Genomic DNA, 23,350 nt, shown 5'->3' with positions numbered 1-23,350 from the left:
ACATACACATTTATTTGGTAATGTTTTATCCAAATTTTCATGGAATATCTAGTATGTTTTGAAGTATAAATATGTAGTTGAAAATAAATTTGGGATTGTGGATGGGTGCGATTTAAATGTTTTTTTTAATTGCTCTAGGGTCCAATTACTGAGCCCCCGACTTTTGCCATTGGAGGAATTGTGTCTTGGAAGGGAACCTGCTCCAAAGAAAAGTGTGAGGAGAAGAAGAAGAAGAAGCTGTCGGCATCCATCAGCGCCAAAGAATACCGCCACAAAGGTTAGTCACGTACCCGCCACGTGCTGCGTCTTGAGCGCCGGCGCTTTCTTGACGAAGGCATCGTCGTCGTGGTCCCGGAAGGCCAGGATGTCGTCGGCTACCCCGTCGAGGATGTCGGCCGTCAAGCCGTTGCGCTCGCGTCTGCCCGCTTGGACACCGTTCAGCTGAGTTTGGCCTGCCGGGCTGAGCGCAAATAACAAACGGGTGAGTCTAACTTGGGCTAATACTTTCTGCTATATCTTGTTTTTTTAATGCTTTAATTAATTAGCATCAAAGCTGTTAGAACACTGGCAAAGTTGTTGTGTTTTTAAGGCGTTGGCAGGTGTGCTTCACACACCTGTGGCCAGGGTTCCAATCCGGGCTGGTGCACCTGTGTGGAATTTTGTGGGTAAAAGGTCATAATGATGTGCAGATAATGTTTAAAATGTATATGTATTCCTTAGGGGGACCAAGTGGGTGAGTGGTTAAGCACATTGGCCTCACATCTCTGGGGCCTGGGTTCCAATCCAGGTAGGTGCACCTGTGTGGAATTTTGTGGGTAATATGTCTAAAATTTATATGTATTCCTTAGGGGGACCAAGTGGCTTAGTGGTTTAAGCACGCTGGCGTCACGCCAATGGTGCCTGGGTTCCAATCCAAGTTCCTTTGTGGGTAATATGTCTTAGTGATGTAGAGGTAATGTTTAAACTTTACATATATCTCTTTGGGGACCCGGTGGCTGAGTGGTTAAGCATGCTGGCATTAGCACTTTCACCTGATGACTCTGGGCCTGGGTTCGAACCCAGGCTGGTGCGCCTGTGTGGAATTTTGATGTCATAATGATGTGCAGGTAATGTCTAAAATGTATATGTTTTCCTTGTGGGACCCAGTGGCTGAGTGGTTAAGCCCGCTGGCATTAGCACTTAGGCTGGGGACCAGGTTCCAATCCAGGCTAGTGCACCAGAGTGGACTTTGCATGTTTTCCATGGGTAATGTGCAGGTAATGTTAAAATATACATGTATGCATTTGTATTTGTCTATCGACATCAATGCCAGTCAAGATATTTTTTAAAGGAAAAGTGCAAAGTTATCAATATAAAGTATAGTGACAACTTTGTCGGGAAACTAAATAAAGACAATGGTAAGAAATATCTCTTTTAAAAATGGAAACTTGCAGTAGGATCAATTTTAAAGGAAAAGTGCAAAGTTATCAATATACTTTATATTGATAACTTTGCACTTTTTCTTTAAAATTGATCCTACTGCAAGTAGGATCATTTTTAAAGGGAAAGTGCAAAGTTATCAATATACTTTATATTGATAACTTTGCACTTTCCCTTTAAAAATGATCCTACTGCAGGTTTCCATTTTTAAAAAGACAGATATTTCTTACCATAGTTTTTATCTAGTCTCCCGACAGTTATCAATATACTTTATATTGATAACTTTGGACTTTTCCTTTAAAAATGAAAGACTCCCAAGTTAAAAAACTGACTGGCATTGATGTCGATAGACAAATACAAATGCATAAATGTATATTTTAACATTACCTGCACATTACCCATGGAAAACATGCAAAGTCCACTCTGGTGCACCAGCCTGGATATAGTTTGGCCTTGGCCTTGGCCACGCACCTTTGTCTGCTCTGTACGCGCTCCTCCGTCTTGTTGTCGTCCACGTTAACCTGGCATTCTGAAACGCACGCAACAAGTTCATTGGTGACATTTTGGCAGCATTTTAGGTCCCTTTAAAATTCTGACATTGCAATGCAACTCAGCCAAAGTCCATCCATACTCTACTCAAAAATCCCAAATGATATGAATATTACACATCCGTTGCAACTATGGTATCTCGACATCCCTCACCTTTGCCGCCGTCCACGTCTTTTTCGCCGGCTTGAGGCGGTGGCGACGGCGGCGACGCTGACTTGGTCTCCTTCTGGAGGGAAAAAAAAAATCACATTCATGCCAAGCCATCGTTGGATTAATAATTATTGAATGAGACATACCTTATCGTTGGCGTCGGATTTGCGAGTGCGCTTCATGATCTCTTCCAGGCGCTGGGGAAAAAAACATCATCATTCAGATTAAAAATGACACCAAAGCGAGCAACCATTCAGCATGATGTTATGGGCTTGAATCCACTACAGTGAGTACCACTTTAAATGACCAACCTGACCTCCTGCCCCTTACACACAGTTCTATTAAAATCTCATTAATGCAACTTAATTCTCTGACAGACAGCCCGCCGACAGACGATTCCACGATGAGTGAAATTCCAGGAATCCAGCCAAAGCCGGCACCGTCCCTCCCACCACCACCACCCCAGACTCGTCCCAAAAATCTGACCGCTTGTTTCCAGGAAGGAGTTAAGAAAAAGAAAGGCTCTCCTACCTTTTTCCTCTCCAGCCTCTCCTGCTCCTCCTTCTGGAAGTGTTTCTCCCGTTCCTCGCGCTGCTTCTCCGCCTCCTCGCGAGCTTTCGACTCGGCTTCTTCTTTCTGAGGATACGGTCAGCGTTTTTTTTAAGCCTTACTATGCATGGTCGTTTTTAAGAAAAGCCTTACTATACATGGTCGTTTTTTAAATAAAAAGCCTTACTAAACTGTGTCGTTTTTTTAAAGAAAAAACCTTACGACACTGTCGTTTTTAAGAAAAAAGCCTTACTATACTATGTCTTTAAAAAAAAAGCCTTACTATAAATAGTCATTTTCTTTAAAAATGCCTTACTATACATGGTCGTTTTTCTAAGAAAAAAAGCCTTACTATACTATGTCGTTTTTTAAGAAAAAAGCCTTACTATACATGGTCGTTAAAAAAAAAAGCCTTACTATACATGGTCGTTTTTTAAGGAAAAAAGCCTTACTATACATGGTGGTTTTTTTAAGAAAAAAAAGCCTTACTATACATGGTCGTTTTAAGAAAAAAAGCCTTACTATACTATGTCGTTTTTTAAAGAAAAAAGCCTTACTATACTATGTCGTTTTTTAAGAAAAAAGCCTTACTATACTATGTCGTTTTTTTAAGAAAAAAGCCTTACTATACATGGTCGTTTAAAAAAAAGCCTTACTATACTATGTCGTTTTTTTTAAAGAAAAAAGCCTTACTATACATGGTCGTTTAAAAAAAAGCCTTACTATACTATGTCGTTTTTTTTAAAGAAAAAAGCCTTACTATACATGGTCGTTTAAAAAAAAGCCTTACTATACTATGTCGTTTTTTTAAAGAAAAAAGCCTTACTATACTATGTCGGGTTTTTTTTTAAAGAAAAAAGCCTTACTATACATGGTCGTTTTTTTAAGAAAAAAAAGCCTTACTATACTATGTCGTTTTTCTAAGAAAAAAACCCTAACTATACTATGTCGTTTTTTAAGAAAAAAGCCTTACTATACATGGTCGTTTAAAAAAAAAGCCTTACTATACATGGTCGTTTTTTAAGAAAAAAGCCTTACTATACTATGTCGTTTTTTTAAAAGAAAAAAGCCTTACTATACATGGTCGTTTTTTTAAGAAAAAAAAAGCCTTACTATACTATGTCGTTTTTCTAAGAAAAAAAAAGCCTTACTATACATGGTCGTTTAAAAAAAAAGCCTTACTATACATGGTCGTTTTTTAAGAAAAAAAGCCTTACTATACTATGTCGTTTTTTTAAGAAAAAAAAGCCTTACTATACTATGTCGTTTTTTTAAGAAAAAAGCCTTACTATACATGGTCGTTTTTTTTTAAAAGCCTTACTATACATGGTTGTTTTTTAAGAAAAAAGCCTTACTATACTATGTCTTTAAAAAAAAAGCCTTACTATAAATAGTCATTTTCTTTAAAAATTCCTTACTATATATGGTCGTTTTTCTAAGAAAAAAAGCCTTAGTATACTATGTCGTTTTTTAAGAAAAAAAGCCTTACTATACTATGTCGTTTTTTTTTTTTAAGAAAAAAGCCTTACTATACATGGTCGTTTTTTTAAGAAAAAAAAGCCTTACTATACTATGTCGTTTTTTTAAGAAAAAAGCCTTACTATACTATGTCGTTTTTTTAAAGAAAAAAGCCTTACTATACATGGTCGTTTTTTTAAGAAAAAAAAGCCTTACTATACTATGTCGTTTTTCTAAGAAAAAAAGCCTTACTATACTATGTCGTTTTTTAAGAAAAAAGCCTTACTATACATGGTCGTTTAAAAAAAAAAGCCTTACTATACATGGTCGTTTTTTAAGAAAAAAAGCCTTACTATACTATGTCATTTTTTTTAAAGAAAAAAGCCTTACTATACATGGTCGTTTTTTAAGAAAAAAAAGCCTTACTATACTATGTCGTTTTTTTAAGAAAAAAGCCTTACTATACTATGTCGTTTTTTTTAAGAAAAAAGCCTTACTATACATGGTCGTTTTTTTAAGAAAAAAAAGCCTTACTATACTATGTCGTTTTTTTAAGAAAAAAGCCTTACTATACATGGTCGTTTTTAAAAAAAGCCTTACTATACATGGTTGTTTTTTAAGAAAAAAGCCTTACTATACTATGTCTTTAAAAAAAAGCCTTACTATAAATAGTCATTTTCTTTAAAAATGCCTTACTATACATGGTCGTTTTTCTAAGAAAAAAAGCCTTACTATACTATGTCGTTTTTTAAGAAAAATGCCTTACTATACATGGTCGTTTTTTAAAGAAAAAAAGCCTTACTATACTATGTCGTTTTTTTAAAGAAAAAAGCCTTACTATACATGGTTGTTTTTTAAGAAAAAAGCCTTACTATACTATGTCTTTAAAAAAAAAAGCCTTACTATAAATAGTCATTTTCTTTAAAAATGCCTTACTATACTATGTCTTTTAAAAAAAAAGCCTTACTATAAATAGTCATTTTCTTTAAAAATGCCTTACTATACATGGTCGTTTTTCTAAGAAAAAAAGCCTTACTATACTATGTCGTTTTTTAAGAAAAAAGCCTTACTATACATGGTCGTTTAAAAAAAAAAGCCTTACTATAAATAGTCATTTTCTTTAAAAATTCCTTACTATATATGGTCGTTTTTCTAAGAAAAAAAGCCTTAGTATACTATGTCGTTTTTTAAGAAAAAAAGCCTTACTATACTATGTCGTTTTTTTTTTTTAAGAAAAAAGCCTTACTATACATGGTCGTTTTTTTAAGAAAAAAAAGCCTTACTATACTATGTCGTTTTTTTAAGAAAAAAGCCTTACTATACTATGTCGTTTTTTTAAAGAAAAAAGCCTTACTATACATGGTCGTTTTTTTAAGAAAAAAAAGCCTTACTATACTATGTCGTTTTTCTAAGAAAAAAAGCCTTACTATACTATGTCGTTTTTTAAGAAAAAAGCCTTACTATACATGGTCGTTTAAAAAAAAAGCCTTACTATACATGGTCGTTTTTTTTAAAGAAAAAAGCCTTACTATACATGGTCGTTTTTTTAAGAAAAAAAAGCCTTACTATACTATGTCGTTTTTTTTAAAGAAAAAAGCCTTACTATACTATGTCGGTTTTTTTTTAAAGAAAAAAGCCTTACTATACATGGTCGTTTTTTTAAGAAAAAAAAGCCTTACTATACTATGTCGTTTTTCTAAGAAAAAAAGCCTTACTATACTTGGTCGTTTTTTAAGAAAAAAGCCTTACTATACTATGTCGTTTTTTTAAAAGAAAAAAGCCTTACTATACATGGTCGTTTTTTTAATAAAAAAAAGCCTTACTATACTATGTCGTTTTTTTAAGAAAAAAAAGCCTTACTATACTATGTCTTTTAAAAAAAAAGCCTTACTATAAATAGTCATTTTCTTTAAAAATGCCTTACTATACATGGTCGTTTTTCTAAGAAAAAAAGCCTTACTATACTATGTCGTTTTTTAAGAAAAAAGCCTTACTATACATGGTCGTTTAAAAAAAAAGCCTTACTATACATGGTCGTTTTTTAAGAAAAAAAGCCTTACTATACTGTCTTTTTTTTTTTAAGAAAAAAGCCTTACTATACATGGTCGTTTTTTTTTTTTTAAAAAAAAGCCTTACTATACTATGTCGTTTTTTTAAGAAAAATCCTTACTATACATGGTCGTTTTTTTTTTTAAGAAAAAAGCCTTACTATACATGGTCGTTTTTTTAAGAAAAAAAAAGCCTTACTATACTATGTCGTTTTTTTAAGAAAAAAAAGCCTTACTATACTATGTCTTTTAAAAATAAGCCTTACTATAAATAGTCATTTTCTTTAAAAATGCCTTACTATATATGGTCGTTTTTCTAAGAAAAAAAGCCTTACTATACTATGTCGTTTTTTAAGAAAAAAGCCTTACTATACTATGTCGTTTTTTTAAGAAAAAAGCCTTACTATACATGGTCGTTTAAAAAAAAGCCTTACTATACTATGTCGTTTTTTTAAAGAAAAAAGCCTTACTATACATGGTCGTTTTTTTAAGAAAAAAAAGCCTTACTATACTATGTCGTTTTTTTAAAGAAAAAAGCCTTACTATACTATGTCGGTTTTTTTTTAAAGAAAAAAGCCTTACTATACATGGTCGTTTTTTTAAGAAAAAAAAGCCTTACTATACTATGTCGTTTTTCTAAGAAAAAAAACCTAACTATACTATGTCGTTTTTTAAGAAAAAAGCCTTACTATACATGGTCGTTTAAAAAAAAAAGCCTTACTATACATGGTCGTTTTTTAAGAAAAAAGCCTTACTATACTATGTCGTTTTTTTAAAAGAAAAAAGCCTTACTATACATGGTCGTTTTTTTAAGAAAAAAAAGCCTTACTATACTATGTCGTTTTTCTAAGAAAAAAAAGCCTTACTATACATGGTCGTTTAAAAAAAAAGCCTTACTATACATGGTCGTTTTTTAAGAAAAAAAGCCTTACTATACTATGTCGTTTTTTTAAGAAAAAAAAGCCTTACTATACTATGTCGTTTTTTTAAGAAAAAAGCCTTACTATACATGGTCGTTTTTTTTTAAAAGCCTTACTATACATGGTTGTTTTTTAAGAAAAAAGCCTTACTATACTATGTCTTTAAAAAAAAAGCCTTACTATAAAGTCATTTTCTTTAAAAATTCCTTACTATATATGGTCGTTTTTCTAAGAAAAAAAGCCTTAGTATACTATGTCGTTTTTTAAGAAAAAAAGCCTTACTATACTATGTCGTTTTTTTTTTTTAAGAAAAAAGTCTTACTATACATGGTCGTTTTTTTAAGAAAAAAAAGCCTTACTATACTATGTCGTTTTTTAAAGAAAAAAGCCTTACTATACTATGTCGTTTTTTTAAAGAAAAAAGCCTTACTATACATGGTCGTTTTTTTAAGAAAAAAAAGCCTTACTATACTATGTCGTTTTTCTAAGAAAAAAAGCCTTACTATACTATGTCGTTTTTTAAGAAAAAAGCCTTACTATACATGGTCGTTTAAAAAAAAAGCCTTACTATACATGGTCGTTTTTTAAGAAAAAAAGCCTTACTATACTATGTCATTTTTTTTAAAGAAAAAAGCCTTACTATACATGGTCGTTTTTTTAAGAAAAAAAAGCCTTACTATACTATGTCGTTTTTTTAAGAAAAAAGCCTTACTATACTATGTCGTTTTTTTAAGAAAAAAGCCTTACTATACTATGTTGTTGTTTTTTAAAGAAAAAAGCCTTACTATACATGGTCGTTTTTTTAAGAAAAAAAAGCCTTACTATACTATGTCGTTTTTTTAAGAAAAAAGCCTTACTATACATGGTCGTTTTTAAAAAAAGCCTTACTATACATGGTTGTTTTTTAAGAAAAAAGCCTTACTATACTATGTCTTTAAAAAAAAGCCTTACTATAAATAGTCATTTTCTTTAAAAATGCCTTACTATACATGGTCGTTTTTCTAAGAAAAAAAGCCTTACTATACTATGTCGTTTTTTAAGAAAAATGCCTTACTATACATGGTCGTTTTTTTAAGAAAAAAAGCCTTACTATACTATGTCGTTTTTTTAAAGAAAAAAGCCTTACTATACATGGTTGTTTTTTAAGAAAAAAGCCTTACTATACTATGTCTTTAAAAAAAAAAGCCTTACTATAAATAGTCATTTTCTTTAAAAATGCCTTACTATACTATGTCTTTTAAAAAAAAAGCCTTACTATAAATAGTCATTTTCTTTAAAAATGCCTTACTATACATGGTCGTTTTTCTAAGAAAAAAAGCCTTACTATACTATGTCGTTTTTTAAGAAAAAAGCCTTACTATACATGGTCGTTTAAAAAAAAAAGCCTTACTATACATGGTCGTTTTTTAAGAAAAAAAAGCCTTACTATACTATGTCGTTTTTTTAAGAAAAAAGCCTTACTATACATGGTCGTTTTTCTTTTAAGAAAAAAGCCTTACTATACATGGTCGTTTTTTTAATAAAAAAAAGCCTTACTATACTATGTCGTTTTTTTAAGAAAAAAAAGCCTTACTATACTATGTCTTTTAAAAAAAAAGCCTTACTATAAATAGTCATTTTCTTTAAAAATGCCTTACTATACATGGTCGTTTTTCTAAGAAAAAAAGCCTTACTATACTATGTCGTTTTTTAAGAAAAAAGCCTTACTATACATGGTCGTTTAAAAAAAAAGCCTTACTATACATGGTCGTTTTTTAAGAAAAAAAGCCTTACTATACTATGTCGTTTTTTTTTTTTAAGAAAAAAGCCTTACTATACATGGTCGTTTTTTTAAGAAAAAAAAGCCTTACTATACTATGTCGTTTTTTTAAAGAAAAAAGCCTTACTATACTATGTCGGTTTTTTTTTAAAGAAAAAAGCCTTACTATACATGGTCGTTTTTTTAAGAAAAAAAAGCCTTACTATACTATGTCGTTTTTCTAAGAAAAAAACCCTAACTATACTATGTCGTTTTTTAAGAAAAAAGCCTTACTATACATGGTCGTTTAAAAAAAAAAGCCTTACTATACATGGTCGTTTTTTAAGAAAAAAGCCTTACTATACTATGTCGTTTTTTTAAAAGAAAAAAGCCTTACTATACATGGTCGTTTTTTTAAGAAAAAAAAGCCTTACTATACTATGTCGTTTTTCTAAGAAAAAAAAGCCTTACTATACATGGTCGTTTAAAAAAAAAGCCTTACTATACATGGTCGTTTTTTAAGAAAAAAAGCCTTACTATACTATGTCGTTTTTTTAAGAAAAAAAAGCCTTACTATACTATGTCGTTTTTTTAAGAAAAAAGCCTTACTATACATGGTCGTTTTTTTTAAAAAGCCTTACTATACATGGTTGTTTTTTAAGAAAAAAGCCTTACTATACTATGTCTTTAAAAAAAAAGCCTTACTATAAATAGTCATTTTCTTTAAAAATTCCTTACTATATATGGTCGTTTTTCTAAGAAAAAAAGCCTTAGTATACTATGTCGTTTTTTAAGAAAAAAAGCCTTACTATACTATGTCGTTTTTTTTTTTTAAGAAAAAAGCCTTACTATACATGGTCGTTTTTTTAAGAAAAAAAAGCCTTACTATACTATGTCGTTTTTTTAAGAAAAAAGCCTTACTATACTATGTCGTTTTTTTAAAGAAAAAAGCCTTACTATACATGGTCGTTTTTTTAAGAAAAAAAAGCCTTACTATACTATGTCGTTTTTCTAAGAAAAAAAGCCTTACTATACTATGTCGTTCTTTAAGAAAAAAGCCTTACTATACATGGTCGTTTAAAAAAAAAGCCTTACTATACATGGTCGTTTTTTTTAAAGAAAAAAGCCTTACTATACATGGTCGTTTTTTTAAGAAAAAAAAGCCTTACTATACTATGTCGTTTTTTTAAAGAAAAAAGCCTTACTATACTATGTCGGTTTTTTTTTAAAGAAAAAAGCCTTACTATACATGGTCGTTTTTTTAAGAAAAAAAAGCCTTACTATACTATGTCGTTTTTCTAAGAAAAAAACCCTAACTATACTATGTCGTTTTTTAAGAAAAAAGCCTACTATACATGGTCGTTTAAAAAAAAAGCCTTACTATACATGGTCGTTTTTTAAGAAAAAAGCCTTACTATACTATGTCGTTTTTTTAAAAGAAAAAAGCCTTACTATACATGGTCGTTTTTTTAAGAAAAAAAAAGCCTTACTATACTATGTCGTTTTTCTAAGAAAAAAAAGCCTTACTATACATGGTCGTTTAAAAAAAAAGCCTTACTATACATGGTCGTTTTTTAAGAAAAAAAGCCTTACTATACTATGTCGTTTTTTTAAGAAAAAAAAGCCTTACTATACTATGTCGTTTTTTTAAGAAAAAAGCCTTACTATACATGGTCGTTTTTTTAAAAAAGCCTTACTATACATGGTTGTTTTTGAAGAAAAAAGCCTTACTATACTGTCTTTAAAAAAAAGCCTTACTATAAATAGTCATTTTCTTTAAAAATTCCTTACTATATATGGTCGTTTTTCTAAGAAAAAAAGCCTTAGTATACTATGTCGTTTTTTAAGAAAAAAAGCCTTACTATACTATGTCGTTTTTTTTTTTTAAGAAAAAAGCCTTACTATACATGGTCGTTTTTTTAAGAAAAAAAAGCCTTACTATACTATGTCGTTTTTTTAAGAAAAAAGCCTTACTATACTATGTCGTTTTTTTAAAGAAAAAAGCCTTACTATACATGGTCGTTTTTTTAAGAAAAAAAAGCCTTGCTATACTATGTCGTTTTTCTAAGAAAAAAAGCCTTACTATACTATGTCGTTTTTTAAGAAAAATGCCTTACTATACATGGTCGTTTTTTTAAGAAAAAAAGCCTTACTATACTATGTCGTTTTTTTAAAGAAAAAAGCCTTACTATACATGGTTGTTTTTTAAGAAAAAAGCCTTACTATACTATGTCTTTAAAAAAAAAAGCCTTACTATAAATAGTCATTTTCTTTAAAAATGCCTTACTATACTATGTCTTTTAAAAAAAAAGCCTTACTATAAATAGTCATTTTCTTTAAAAATGCCTTACTATACATGGTCGTTTTTCTAAGAAAAAAAGCCTTACTATACTATGTCGTTTTTTAAGAAAAAAGCCTTACTATACATGGTCGTTTAAAAAAAAAAGCCTTACTATACATGGTCGTTTTTTAAGAAAAAAAAGCCTTACTATACTATGTCGTTTTTTTAAGAAAAAAGCCTTACTATACATGGTCGTTTTTCTTTTAAGAAAAAAGCCTTACTATACATGGTCGTTTTTTTAATAAAAAAAAGCCTTACTATACTATGTCGTTTTTTTAAGAAAAAAAAGCCTTACTATACTATGTCTTTTAAAAAAAAAGCCTTACTATAAATAGTCATTTTCTTTAAAAATGCCTTACTATACATGGTCGTTTTTCTAAGAAAAAAAGCCTTACTATACTATGTCGTTTTTTAAGAAAAAAGCCTTACTATACATGGTCGTTTAAAAAAAAAGCCTTACTATACATGGTCGTTTTTTAAGAAAAAAAGCCTTACTATACTATGTCGTTTTTTTTTTTTAAGAAAAAAGCCTTACTATACATGGTCGTTTTTTTAAGAAAAAAAAGCCTTACTATACTATGTCGTTTTTTTAAAGAAAAAAGCCTTACTATACTATGTCGGTTTTTTTTTAAAGAAAAAAGCCTTACTATACATGGTCGTTTTTTTAAGAAAAAAAAGCCTTACTATACTATGTCGTTTTTCTAAGAAAAAAACCCTAACTATACTATGTCGTTTTTTAAGAAAAAAGCCTTACTATACATGGTCGTTTAAAAAAAAAAGCCTTACTATACATGGTCGTTTTTTAAGAAAAAAGCCTTACTATACTATGTCGTTTTTTTAAAAGAAAAAAGCCTTACTATACATGGTCGTTTTTTTAAGAAAAAAAAGCCTTACTATACTATGTCGTTTTTCTAAGAAAAAAAAGCCTTACTATACATGGTCGTTTAAAAAAAAAGCCTTACTATACATGGTCGTTTTTTAAGAAAAAAAGCCTTACTATACTATGTCGTTTTTTTAAGAAAAAAAAGCCTTACTATACTATGTCGTTTTTTTAAGAAAAAAGCCTTACTATACATGGTCGTTTTTTTTAAAAAGCCTTACTATACATGGTTGTTTTTTAAGAAAAAAGCCTTACTATACTATGTCTTTAAAAAAAAAGCCTTACTATAAATAGTCATTTTCTTTAAAAATTCCTTACTATATATGGTCGTTTTTCTAAGAAAAAAAGCCTTAGTATACTATGTCGTTTTTTAAGAAAAAAAGCCTTACTATACTATGTCGTTTTTTTTTTTTAAGAAAAAAGCCTTACTATACATGGTCGTTTTTTTAAGAAAAAAAAGCCTTACTATACTATGTCGTTTTTTTAAGAAAAAAGCCTTACTATACTATGTCGTTTTTTTAAAGAAAAAAGCCTTACTATACATGGTCGTTTTTTTAAGAAAAAAAAGCCTTACTATACTATGTCGTTTTTCTAAGAAAAAAAGCCTTACTATACTATGTCGTTCTTTAAGAAAAAAGCCTTACTATACATGGTCGTTTAAAAAAAAAGCCTTACTATACATGGTCGTTTTTTTTAAAGAAAAAAGCCTTACTATACATGGTCGTTTTTTTAAGAAAAAAAAGCCTTACTATACTATGTCGTTTTTTTAAAGAAAAAAGCCTTACTATACTATGTCGGTTTTTTTTTAAAGAAAAAAGCCTTACTATACATGGTCGTTTTTTTAAGAAAAAAAAGCCTTACTATACTATGTCGTTTTTCTAAGAAAAAAACCCTAACTATACTATGTCGTTTTTTAAGAAAAAAGCCTACTATACATGGTCGTTTAAAAAAAAAGCCTTACTATACATGGTCGTTTTTTAAGAAAAAAGCCTTACTATACTATGTCGTTTTTTTAAAAGAAAAAAGCCTTACTATACATGGTCGTTTTTTTAAGAAAAAAAAAGCCTTACTATACTATGTCGTTTTTCTAAGAAAAAAAAGCCTTACTATACATGGTCGTTTAAAAAAAAAGCCTTACTATACATGGTCGTTTTTTAAGAAAAAAAGCCTTACTATACTATGTCGTTTTTTTAAGAAAAAAAAGCCTTACTATACTATGTCGTTTTTTTAAGAAAAAAGCCTTACTATACATGGTCGTTTTTTTAAAAAAGCCTTACTATACATGGTTGTTTTTGAAGAAAAAAGCCTTACTATACTGTCTTTAAAAAAAAGCCTTACTATAAATAGTCATTTTCTTTAAAAATTCCTTACTATATATGGTCGTTTTTCTAAGAAAAAAAGCCTTAGTATACTATGTCGTTTTTTAAGAAAAAAAGCCTTACTATACTATGTCGTTTTTTTTTTTTAAGAAAAAAGCCTTACTATACATGGTCGTTTTTTTAAGAAAAAAAAGCCTTACTATACTATGTCGTTTTTTTAAGAAAAAAGCCTTACTATACTATGTCGTTTTTTTAAAGAAAAAAGCCTTACTATACATGGTCGTTTTTTTAAGAAAAAAAAGCCTTGCTATACTATGTCGTTTTTCTAAGAAAAAAAGCCTTACTATACTATGTCGTTTTTTAAGAAAAAAGCCTTACTATACATGGTCGTTTAAAAAAAAAGCCTTACTATACATCAGGGGTGGCCAACCCGCGGCTCTAGAGCCGCATGCGGCTCTTTGGCTGATTTCATGCGGCTCTTTAAGCGATATTCTGGCGTAAGGCGTAAGTGTAAACCATGGTCAAACACACCGTAACAACCCCATTCAAGAGATTAATTTACCCGACCGCTAGATTCACGAGATCCACCAACTTCAGCAAAGACCACAGATTACGTTCCTTGTCGACCCATTTAATGCGGAGATGGACTGTTTGAAAATCCCGCTCGTCACAGATGAGACTGCGGCGCAGTTGGAGATGATTGATCTTTGTGAGGAGGATCAACTGAAAGCTGTTTTCAGGGAAGGGACCATTGAGTTCTGGAAACATGTTCCGATGGAAAAATACCCCAACATCAAACGAGCTGCGCTAAAGATCCTGTCGATGTTTGGGTCAACGTACGTCTGCGAGTCTGTGTTTTCCACCCTGAAACATGTGAAATCAAAGCATCGATCTGTTTTGACTGACACTCATGTGAAAGAGTTGCTTCGAGTGGCAACAACGGAATACAAGCCAGATTTGAGGAGGATTGTTCAGGACAAGGAATGCCAGAAGTCCCACTAAGCAGCATAGTAAGAGAAAAATGTCATTGAAAATTGTTATATTTTTGTTTGTGGACTTGCTTTAACTGAGAGTTTATGTGTGTGTGTGTGACAGTGCACACAATGTTAACTGTTGAAAAAAATAACTGTCATTATCTTGCTGTGGGTCATTTTCAATAAATCTGGCTGAGCAGAGGTCTGTGTGTGCCCATGTATGATGTGGCTCTTTGCAGTAACACAGTAAAAAAAGTGGCTCTTAGTCTCTGACTGGTTGGCCACCCCTGCTATACATGGTCGTTTTTTTTAAAGAAAAAAGCCTTACTATACATGGTCGTTTTTTTAAGAAAAAAAAGCCTTACTATACTATGTCGTTTTTTTAAGAAAAAAGCCTTACTATACTATGTCGTTTTTTTAAGAAAAAAGCCTTACTATACTATGTTGTTTTTTTTTAAAGAAAAAAGCCTTACTATACATGGTCGTTTTTTTAAGAAAAAAAAGCCTTACTATACTATGTCGTTTTTTTAAGAAAAAAGCCTTACTATACATGGTCGTTTTTAAAAAAAGCCTTACTATACATGGTTGTTTTTTAAGAAAAAAGCCTTACTATACTATGTCTTTAAAAAAAAGCCTTACTATAAATAGTCATTTTCTTTAAAAATGCCTTACTATACATGGTCGTTTTTCTAAGAAAAAAAGCCTTACTATACTATGTCGTTTTTTAAGAAAAAAGCCTTACTATACATGGTCGTTTAAAAAAAAAGCCTTACTATACATGGTCGTTTTTTTAAGAAAAAAAGCCTTACTATACTATGTCATTTTTTTAAAGAAAAAAGCCTTACTATACATGGTCGTTTTTTTAAGAAAAAAAAGCCTTACTATACTATGTCGTTTTTTTAAGAAAAAAAGCCTTACTATACATGGTCGTTTTTTTTTTTTTAAAGCCTTACTATACATAGTCATTTTCTTTAAAAAAAAGTCTTACTATACATGGTCGTTTTTTAAAGAGAAAAGCCTTACTATTCTATGTCGTTTTTTTTTTTTTTTTTTTTTTTTTTTGAAAAAAGCCTGATGTTACTATGTTTTTTTTTTTTTAAAGAAATAAACCTTACTATACTATGTCGTTTTTTTAAGAAAAAAGCCTTACTATACATGGTCGTTTTTTTAAAAAGCCTTACGTTACTATGTCGTTTTTTTTTAAAGAAAAAAGCCAATCTATACATGCTCATTTTTTAAAGAAAAAAAAGCCTTACTATACATGGTCTTTAAAAAAAAAAAATGCCTTACTATACATTTTTCGGAGGACACGGTCCGCGTTTTTTTCCCTTCCTCTAATACTGTAATTTATAAAACACACAAAAGGGAGCTGAGGTCGCAGCCAGGCCGCACGCCGGGCGTGGCGGCTGTCTTAAAATAGGCGTCGGCCCGACCGCTAAGGCCATAATTTTACTAGCACACTTTAGCAAACTAAATCCTTCAAACTGCACTTCCGCGAATGGCCGCCAGAGAGCAGCAAAGTCAGGCACTCACCTGCTTCTGCAAACGAACGTTCTCCTCCTGTTGGGCCTGGGCTCTCTCCCGAGCTTCCCGTTCTTCCGTCATCCGCCGCTCATCTTCCCGCCTCCGTTGCTCGCGCGCCTCCTCCTCACGCCGAAGAGTCTCCTCGGCTTCCCTCGCCAGACGCTCCTCTTTCATGACCCTGAAAGTCAAAATACATCCCATCTAGTCCTGAACGAGGTGACAATAAAATGTGTACCATCACAAATATGTCATTTTTGTCCATTTTAGGATTATATTCCAAAATTCACTGTACAGTGCGGATAGTACGTAAGACCTCGTTTATCGCAATTAACAGGTTCAAGACGTGCGGCCATATTTCAAAAAACGCAATGTAAGGATAGTGTTTTTTCTGTGTCTATTTAATATTATTTGCACTTTTAAAAGTCTCTTTGTACAGTAATCCCTCGAATATCACAGACAGTGGTCAAATTAACAAAAGTCATTGTCATCAAAGTTTTATCAGCAGGAATCCCATAAACCTCCAAAATCTAATTTTTCACAATGACACAATGTCAACAAAAGTTCAACTTTCGGTTCATGTTAGAGAAAAATAAGCAACAAAAAGACAATTTGAATCTTGTAATAGTATAATCTAAAATTTCACGTTTTGATTTTAACCTTGTATTAGTTCTGTTTTAATCTTGTTATATTCATTAATTTTCCCTGTGAATATTACTACATATTACATGGCTACAAGAAGACAAAGGACTTGGACTAAAATTCCCATTAACCTGTTTTGGGGGATTTATATAAAGTAGAGCGGGACTATTTTCACTGAGTATAGTATTTAAAGTATTTACATTTTTATATCGATTATATTTAGATATCACATTATAGTCTTGATATAATATTTAATAAATCTACACTTTTTGATCAAAAACATATTGCGGTAGTAATAATGGGGCCATGTGTGGTCTACATTAACGCGATATTCGAGGGATTACTGTACTATTATTAAACTTCCAAAGGTAGACACTGCCTCCTAGTGGCCAGTGATTTTTTTTGTGAAGCCCATTTTTTGTTGTTGTTGTTGAACTGGTGCTAACCTGTTCTTTTCCTCCTGCACGCGCCGCTCCTCCTCCTCCCTCTCCCTTTGCACTCGAGCCTGCCTCCGTTTCTCCGCCAGGATTCGCACCGCCTCCTCGGGGTCGTTAGTGCCCGCCATCGGCTTGGGGGACGGCGCGGAGGGAACGTCCTTCACGTGCGGCTCGGGTGATGGCGAAGGAGCGGAAGTGGACGTCGCAGAGGACTTGAAAGCAGGAACCACGGGAGAACCTGGGACAGATAAAAAATCCAATTCCATTTCATGTTTATATATATTTTTTTAGGTGTAAAGAAGGTTCAACTTACGCCGACTGTATTCCGGCGTGACGGGCCTCCGATGTTCCCTCACTCTTTCCAACGGAGCCGGCGAGGAGGTCCGGTGATCGACCCTGGCGGGGGTCCTCGCCCTCCTGGGCCGTCCTTTGGGCGTGGACGGGCTGCTGCGAGTGGAGCCGGCCTTCGGGGAGACGGCGGGGCTCGGCGACGCCGTCCTGCCCTTGGGCGTGGCGGGCGACGAAGGCCTGCCCTTGGGCGTGGCGGGCGATGACGGGCGCGGTCTCGATAGTGGACTTGGACTGCACGACATAACATGGCGAAGAACTGTTTTACCTCAACGGTTACCATTGAGTTTTTTTTTTGTCAAAAGAATTAGACGTCTAGCGTCGTCAATAGCAGAGAATGAGTTCAACTTGTGTGCTCAAGAACTCGACGGTGAAACGTGACATCCATTGAAATGCATTATTCCATTAAGGATAACATCACTCTGATGTTTAGCCTCCAGCAATGGCGGCTCACTCGCGCTCTTTGTTTGTCAAGCAAAAGGAAGTGCTTTGCTGTACATGGTCTTTTTTTAACGAATTAAAGCCTTACTATACATGGTCTTTTTTTGTTTTTTACCAAAAAAAATGCCTTACTATACATGGTCGTTTTATTAAAGAAATAAAGCCTTACTCTATATATACAGTGTCTTTTTTTTTAAAATAAGTCTTACTATACATGGTCATTGTTTCAAGAAATAAAGCCTTACTATACAGTCCCTTTTTTGTTGTTGAAAATAAGCCTTACTAAACTATGTCGTTTTTACGAGAGAAAAAAAGCCTTACTATACTATGTCGTTTTTTTAAGAAAAAAGCATTACTATACTATGTCGTTTTTTACGGAAAAAAAAGCCTTACTATACTGTGTCGTTTTTTACAAAAAAGGTTTAGGTTTAGGCAAAAAAAAGCCCTACTATACTATGTCGTTTTTTAAGAAAGAAAGCCTTACTATACTATGTCGTTTTTTTACGAAAAAAAGCCTTACTATACTATGTCGTTTTTTAAGAAATAAAGCCTTACTATACTATGTCGTTTTTTAAGAAAAAAGCCTTACTATACATGGTCGTTTTTTAAGAAAAAAAGCCTTACTATACTATGTCGTTTTTTAAGAAATAAAGCCTTACTATACTGTCGTTTTTTAAAGAAAAAAGCCTTACTATACTATGTCGTTTTTTTAAGAAAAAAGCCTTACTATACTATGTCGTTTTTTAAAGAAAAAAGCCTTACTATACTATGTTGTTTTTTTAAGAAAAAAGCCTTACTATACTATGTCGTTTTTTTAAGAAAAAAGCCTTACTATACTATGTCGTTTTTTTAAGAAAAAAGCCCTACTATACTATGCCGTTTTTTAAAGAAAAAAAGCCTTACTATACTATGTCGTTTTTTAAGAAATAAGCCTTACTATACTATGTCGTTTTTTTAAGAAAAGAGCCTTACTATACTATGTCGTTTTTTTACGGAAAAAAAAACTTACTATACTATGTCGTTTTTTACCAAAAAAGCCTTACTATACTATGCCGTTTTTTACGAAAAAAAGCCTTACTATACTATGTCGTTTTTTAAAGAAAAAAGCCTTACTATACTATGTCGTTTTTTTAAGAAAAAAGCCTTACTATACTATGTCGTTTTTTTAAGAAAAAAGCCTTACTATACTATGTCGTTTTTTTAAGAAAAAAGCCCTACTATACTATGCCGTTTTTTAAAGAAAAAAAGCCTTACTATACTATGTCGTTTTTTACGAAATAAAAGCCTTACTATACTGTGTCGTTTTTTACAAAAAAGGGTTAGGTTTAGGTTTAGGCAAAAAAAGCCCTACTATACTATGCCGTTTTTTACGAAAAAAAGCCTTACTATTCTATGTCGTTTTTTTAAGAAAAAAGCCTTACTATACTATGTCGTTTTTTTACGGAAAAAAAAAATTACTATACTATGTCGTTTTTTACCAAAAAAGCCTTACTATACTATGCCGTTTTTTACGAAAAAAAGCCTTACTATACTATGTCGTTTTTTAAGAAATAAAGCCTTACTATACTATGTCGTTTTTTTAAGAAAAAAGCCTTACTATACTATGTCATTTTTTAAAGAAAAAAGCCCTACTATACTATGCCGTTTTTTAAAGAAAAAAAGCCTTACTATACTATGTTGTTTTTTAAGAAATAAAGCCTTACTATACTATGTCGTTTTTTACGAAAAAAAAGCCTTACTATACTGTGTCGTTTTTTACAAAAAAGGGTTAGGTTTAGGTTTAGGCAAAAAAAAGCCCTACTATACTATGCCGTTTTTACGAAAAAAAGCCTTACTATACTATGTCGTTTTTTAAGAAATAAAGCCTTACTATACTATGTCGTTTTTTTACGAAAAAAAGCCTTACTATACTATGTCGTTTTTTAAGAAATAAAGCCTTACTATACTATGTCGTTTTTTAAAGAAAAAAGCCTTACTATACTATGTCGTTTTTTTTAAGAAAAAAGCCTTACTATACTATGTCGTTTTAAGAAATAAAGCCTTACTATACTAAGTCGTTTTTTAAAGAAAAAAGCCTTACTATACTATGTCGTCTTTTTAAGAAAAAAGCCTTACTATACTATGTTGTTTTTTTAAGAAAAAAGCCTTACTATACTATGTCGTCTTTTTAAGAAAAAAGCCTTACTATACTATGTTGTTTTTTTAAGAAAAAAGCCTTACTATACTATGTCGTTTTTTTACGGAAAAAAAAAACTTACTATACTATGTCGTTTTTTAAGAAATAAAGCCTTACTATACTATGTCGTTTTTTAAAGAAAAAAGCCTTACTATACTATGTCGTTTTTTTAAGAAAAAAGCCTTACTATACTATGTCGTTTTTTTAAGAAAAAAAGCCCTACTATACTATGCCGTTTTTTAAGAAAAAAAGCCTTACTATACTATGTCGTTTTTTAAGAAATAAAGCCTTACTATACTATGTTGTTTTTTTACGAAAAAAAGCCTTACTATACTATGTCGTTTTTTAAGAAATAAAGCCTTACTATACTATGTCGTTTTTTTACGAAAAAAAGCCTTACTATACTATGTCGTTTTTTAAAGAAAAAAGCCTTACTATACTATGTCGTTTTTTTAAGAAAAAAGCCTTACTATACTATGTCGTTTTTTTAAGAAAAAAAGCCCTACTATACTATGCCGTTTTTTAAGAAAAAAAGCCTTACTATACTATGTCGTTTTTTAAGAAATAAAGCCTTACTATACTATGTCGTTTTTTTACGAAAAAAAGCCTTACTATACTATGTCGTTTTTTACCAAAAAAGCCTTACTATACTATGCCGTTTTTTACGAAAAAAAAGCCTTACTATACTATGTCGTTTTTTAAGAAAAAAAGCCTCACTATACTATGTCGTTTTTTAAGAAATAAAGCCTTACTATACCATGTCGTTTTTTACGAAAAAAAAAGGCTTACTATACTGTGTCGTTTTTTACAAAAAAAGGCTTAGGTTTAGGCAAAAAAAGCCTTACTATACTATGTCGTTTTTTACGAAAAAAAGCCTTACTATACTATGTCATTTTGTACGAAAAAAAGCCTTTCTATACTATGTCGTTTTTTACCAAAAAAGCCTTACTATACTATGTCGTTTTTACGAAAAAAAGCCTTACTATACTATGTCGTTTTTTTAAGAAAAAAGCCTCACTATACTATGTCGTCTTTTTAAGAAAAAAAGCCTCACTATACTATGTCGTTTTTTTAAGAAAAAAAGCCTCACTATACTATGTCGTTTTTTAAGAAATAAAGCCTTACTATACTATGTCGTTTTTTACGAAAAAAAGCCTTACTATACTGTGTCGTTTTTTACAAAAAAGGCTTAGGTTTAGGCAAAAAAAGCCTTACTATACTATGTCGTTTTTTACGAAAAAAAGCCTTACTATACTATGTCATTTCATACGAAAAAAAGCCTTACTATACTATGTCGTTTTTTACCAAAAAAGCCTTACTATACTATGCCGTTTTTACGAAAAAAAGCCTTACTATATTATGTCGTTTTTTTAAGAAAAAAGCCTCACTTTACTATGTTGTTTTTTAAGAAAAAAAGCCTCACTATACTATGTCGTTTTTTAAGAAAAAAGCCTCACTATACTATGTCGTTTTTTAAGAAAAAAGCCCTACTATACTATGCCGTTTTTTAAGAAAAAAAGCCTTACTATACTATGTCGTTTTATTACGGAAAAAAAACCTTACTATACTGTGTCGTTTTTAATAAAAAAGGCTTAGGTTTAGGCTTAGGCAAAAAAAGCCTTACTATACTATGTCGTTTTTTTACGAAAAAAAGCCTTACTATACTATGTCGTTTTTAAGAAATAAAGCCTTACTATACTATGTCGTTTTTTAAAGAAAAAAGCCTTACTATACTGTGTCGTTTTTTCAGAAATAAAGCCTTACTATACTATGTCGTTTTTTTAAAGAAAAAAAGCCTTACTATACTGTGTTGTTTTTTACAAAAAAGGCTTAGGTTTAGGCTTAGGCAAAAAAAGCCTTACTATACTATGTCGTTTTTTACGAGAAAAAAAGCCTTTCTATACTATGTCGTTTAAGAAAAAAAGCCTCACTATACTATGTCATTTTTTTACGAAAAAAAGCCTTACTATACTATGTCGTTTTTTACCAAAAAGGCCTTACTATTCTATGACGTTTTTTTAAGAAATAAAGCGTTATTATACGATGCCGTTTTTAAAGAAAAAAGCCTTACTATACTATGTCGTTTTTACGAAAAAAAGCCTTACTATATTATGTCGTTTTTTTAAGAAAAAAGCCTCACTTTACTATGTTGTTTTTTAAGAAAAAAAGCCTCACTATACTATGTCGTTTTTTAAGAAAAAAGCCTCACTATACTATGTCGTTTTTTAAGAAAAAAGCCCTACTATACTATGCCGTTTTTTAAGAAAAAAAGCCTTACTATACTATGTCGTTTTATTACGGAAAAAAAACCTTACTATACTGTGTCGTTTTTAATAAAAAAGGCTTAGGTTTAGGCTTAGGCAAAAAAAGCCTTACTATACTATGTCGTTTTTTTACGAAAAAAAGCCTTACTATACTATGTCGTTTTTAAGAAATAAAGCCTTACTATACTATGTCGTTTTTTAAAGAAAAAAGCCTTACTATACTGTGTCGTTTTTTCAGAAATAAAGCCTTACTATACTATGTCGTTTTTTTAAAGAAAAAAAGCCTTACTATACTGTGTTGTTTTTTACAAAAAAGGCTTAGGTTTAGGCTTAGGCAAAAAAAGCCTTACTATACTATGTCGTTTTTTACGAGAAAAAAAGCCTTTCTATACTATGTCGTTTAAGAAAAAAAGCCTCACTATACTATGTCATTTTTTTACGAAAAAAAGCCTTACTATACTATGTCGTTTTTTACCAAAAAGGCCTTACTATTCTATGACGTTTTTTTAAGAAATAAAGCGTTATTATACGATGCCGTTTTTAAAGAAAAAAGCCTTACTATACTATGTCGTTTTTTAAGAAAAAAGCCTTACTATACTATGTCATTTTTTAAGAAAAAAGCCTTACTATACCATGTCGTTTTTTTACGAAATAAAGCCTTACTATTTATCCTATGTCGTTTTTTAAAGAAAAAAGCCTTATGGTCATTTTTTAATAATTATTATTTTTTCCTTACCTCAAATCTGCTCTGTGTCTCATGCTGGGAAGCGACTGCCTCTTCTTGAGAAATTTCTCCTTGGCCAAAGCGTTCTTCTCTTTTTCGTTCTCCCGCTCCTTGTCTTTCTTCTCTTTTTTGGTTCTGTCGATCTACAACGTGGAATAAGAAAAATGACATTCCGACCCAAAATGGAGTCCATTCCGACCCAAAATGGAGTCCATTCCGACCCAAAATGGAGTCCATCCGAGACGCACCAGCGTTCTCACAGGTGTGGAGCTCCGCCTGTGCTGGCGCTGAGTGATGTCCGGCGTGCTGGACGTCACCCTCCAGCGATCGGCGCAGCGGTGGTGGGCTTGGTGGGCGCACGGCGCCAGGGGGCTGGCAGAAGAGGACCGGGGGCACAGCGGAGACTCTACCATCCAAAAAACACCATCTTTAAAAACCCGAAATGACGACAG

General features: G+C 31.7%; 1 protein-coding gene and 1 long non-coding RNA gene across 4 annotated transcripts in view; one reads left to right on the top strand and one right to left on the bottom strand.

Moving 5' to 3' along the window:
• map7d1a (MAP7 domain containing 1a) overlaps positions 1-23,350 on the bottom strand; it is a 45,595-nt gene that overhangs the window by 2,589 nt on the left and 19,656 nt on the right. For 2 of the 3 annotated variants that reach the window (XM_077598991.1, XM_077598989.1), the window contains 10 exons: positions 23,147-23,304; positions 22,911-23,041; positions 17,259-17,527; positions 16,955-17,183; positions 15,879-16,047; positions 2,650-2,754; positions 2,265-2,315; positions 2,122-2,194; positions 1,891-1,948; positions 291-460 (listed from right to left, as the gene is read on the bottom strand). In XM_077598991.1, the coding sequence (XP_077455117.1) occupies positions 291-460; positions 1,891-1,948; positions 2,122-2,194; positions 2,265-2,315; positions 2,650-2,754; positions 15,879-16,047; positions 16,955-17,183; positions 17,259-17,527; positions 22,911-23,041; positions 23,147-23,304 (1,413 nt within the window). The remainder of the gene's footprint in view (positions 1-290; positions 461-1,890; positions 1,949-2,121; positions 2,195-2,264; positions 2,316-2,649; positions 2,755-15,878; positions 16,048-16,954; positions 17,184-17,258; positions 17,528-22,910; positions 23,042-23,146; positions 23,305-23,350) is intronic. The other variant, XM_077598990.1, reaches the window with a different exon arrangement.
• LOC144073282 (uncharacterized) lies at positions 2,254-2,813 on the top strand. The gene is made up of 2 exons (XR_013300044.1): positions 2,254-2,404; positions 2,496-2,813. It is a non-coding gene; the product is annotated as an uncharacterized LOC144073282 (long non-coding RNA).

This window comes from Stigmatopora argus, chromosome 4 (genome assembly GCF_051989625.1).
Source record: "Stigmatopora argus isolate UIUO_Sarg chromosome 4, RoL_Sarg_1.0, whole genome shotgun sequence".
Lineage (NCBI taxonomy): Eukaryota > Metazoa > Chordata > Actinopteri > Syngnathiformes > Syngnathidae > Stigmatopora > Stigmatopora argus.
The sequence above is the reverse complement of the archived record's forward strand: the minus strand, read 5'-3'. Positions and strand labels throughout refer to the sequence as shown.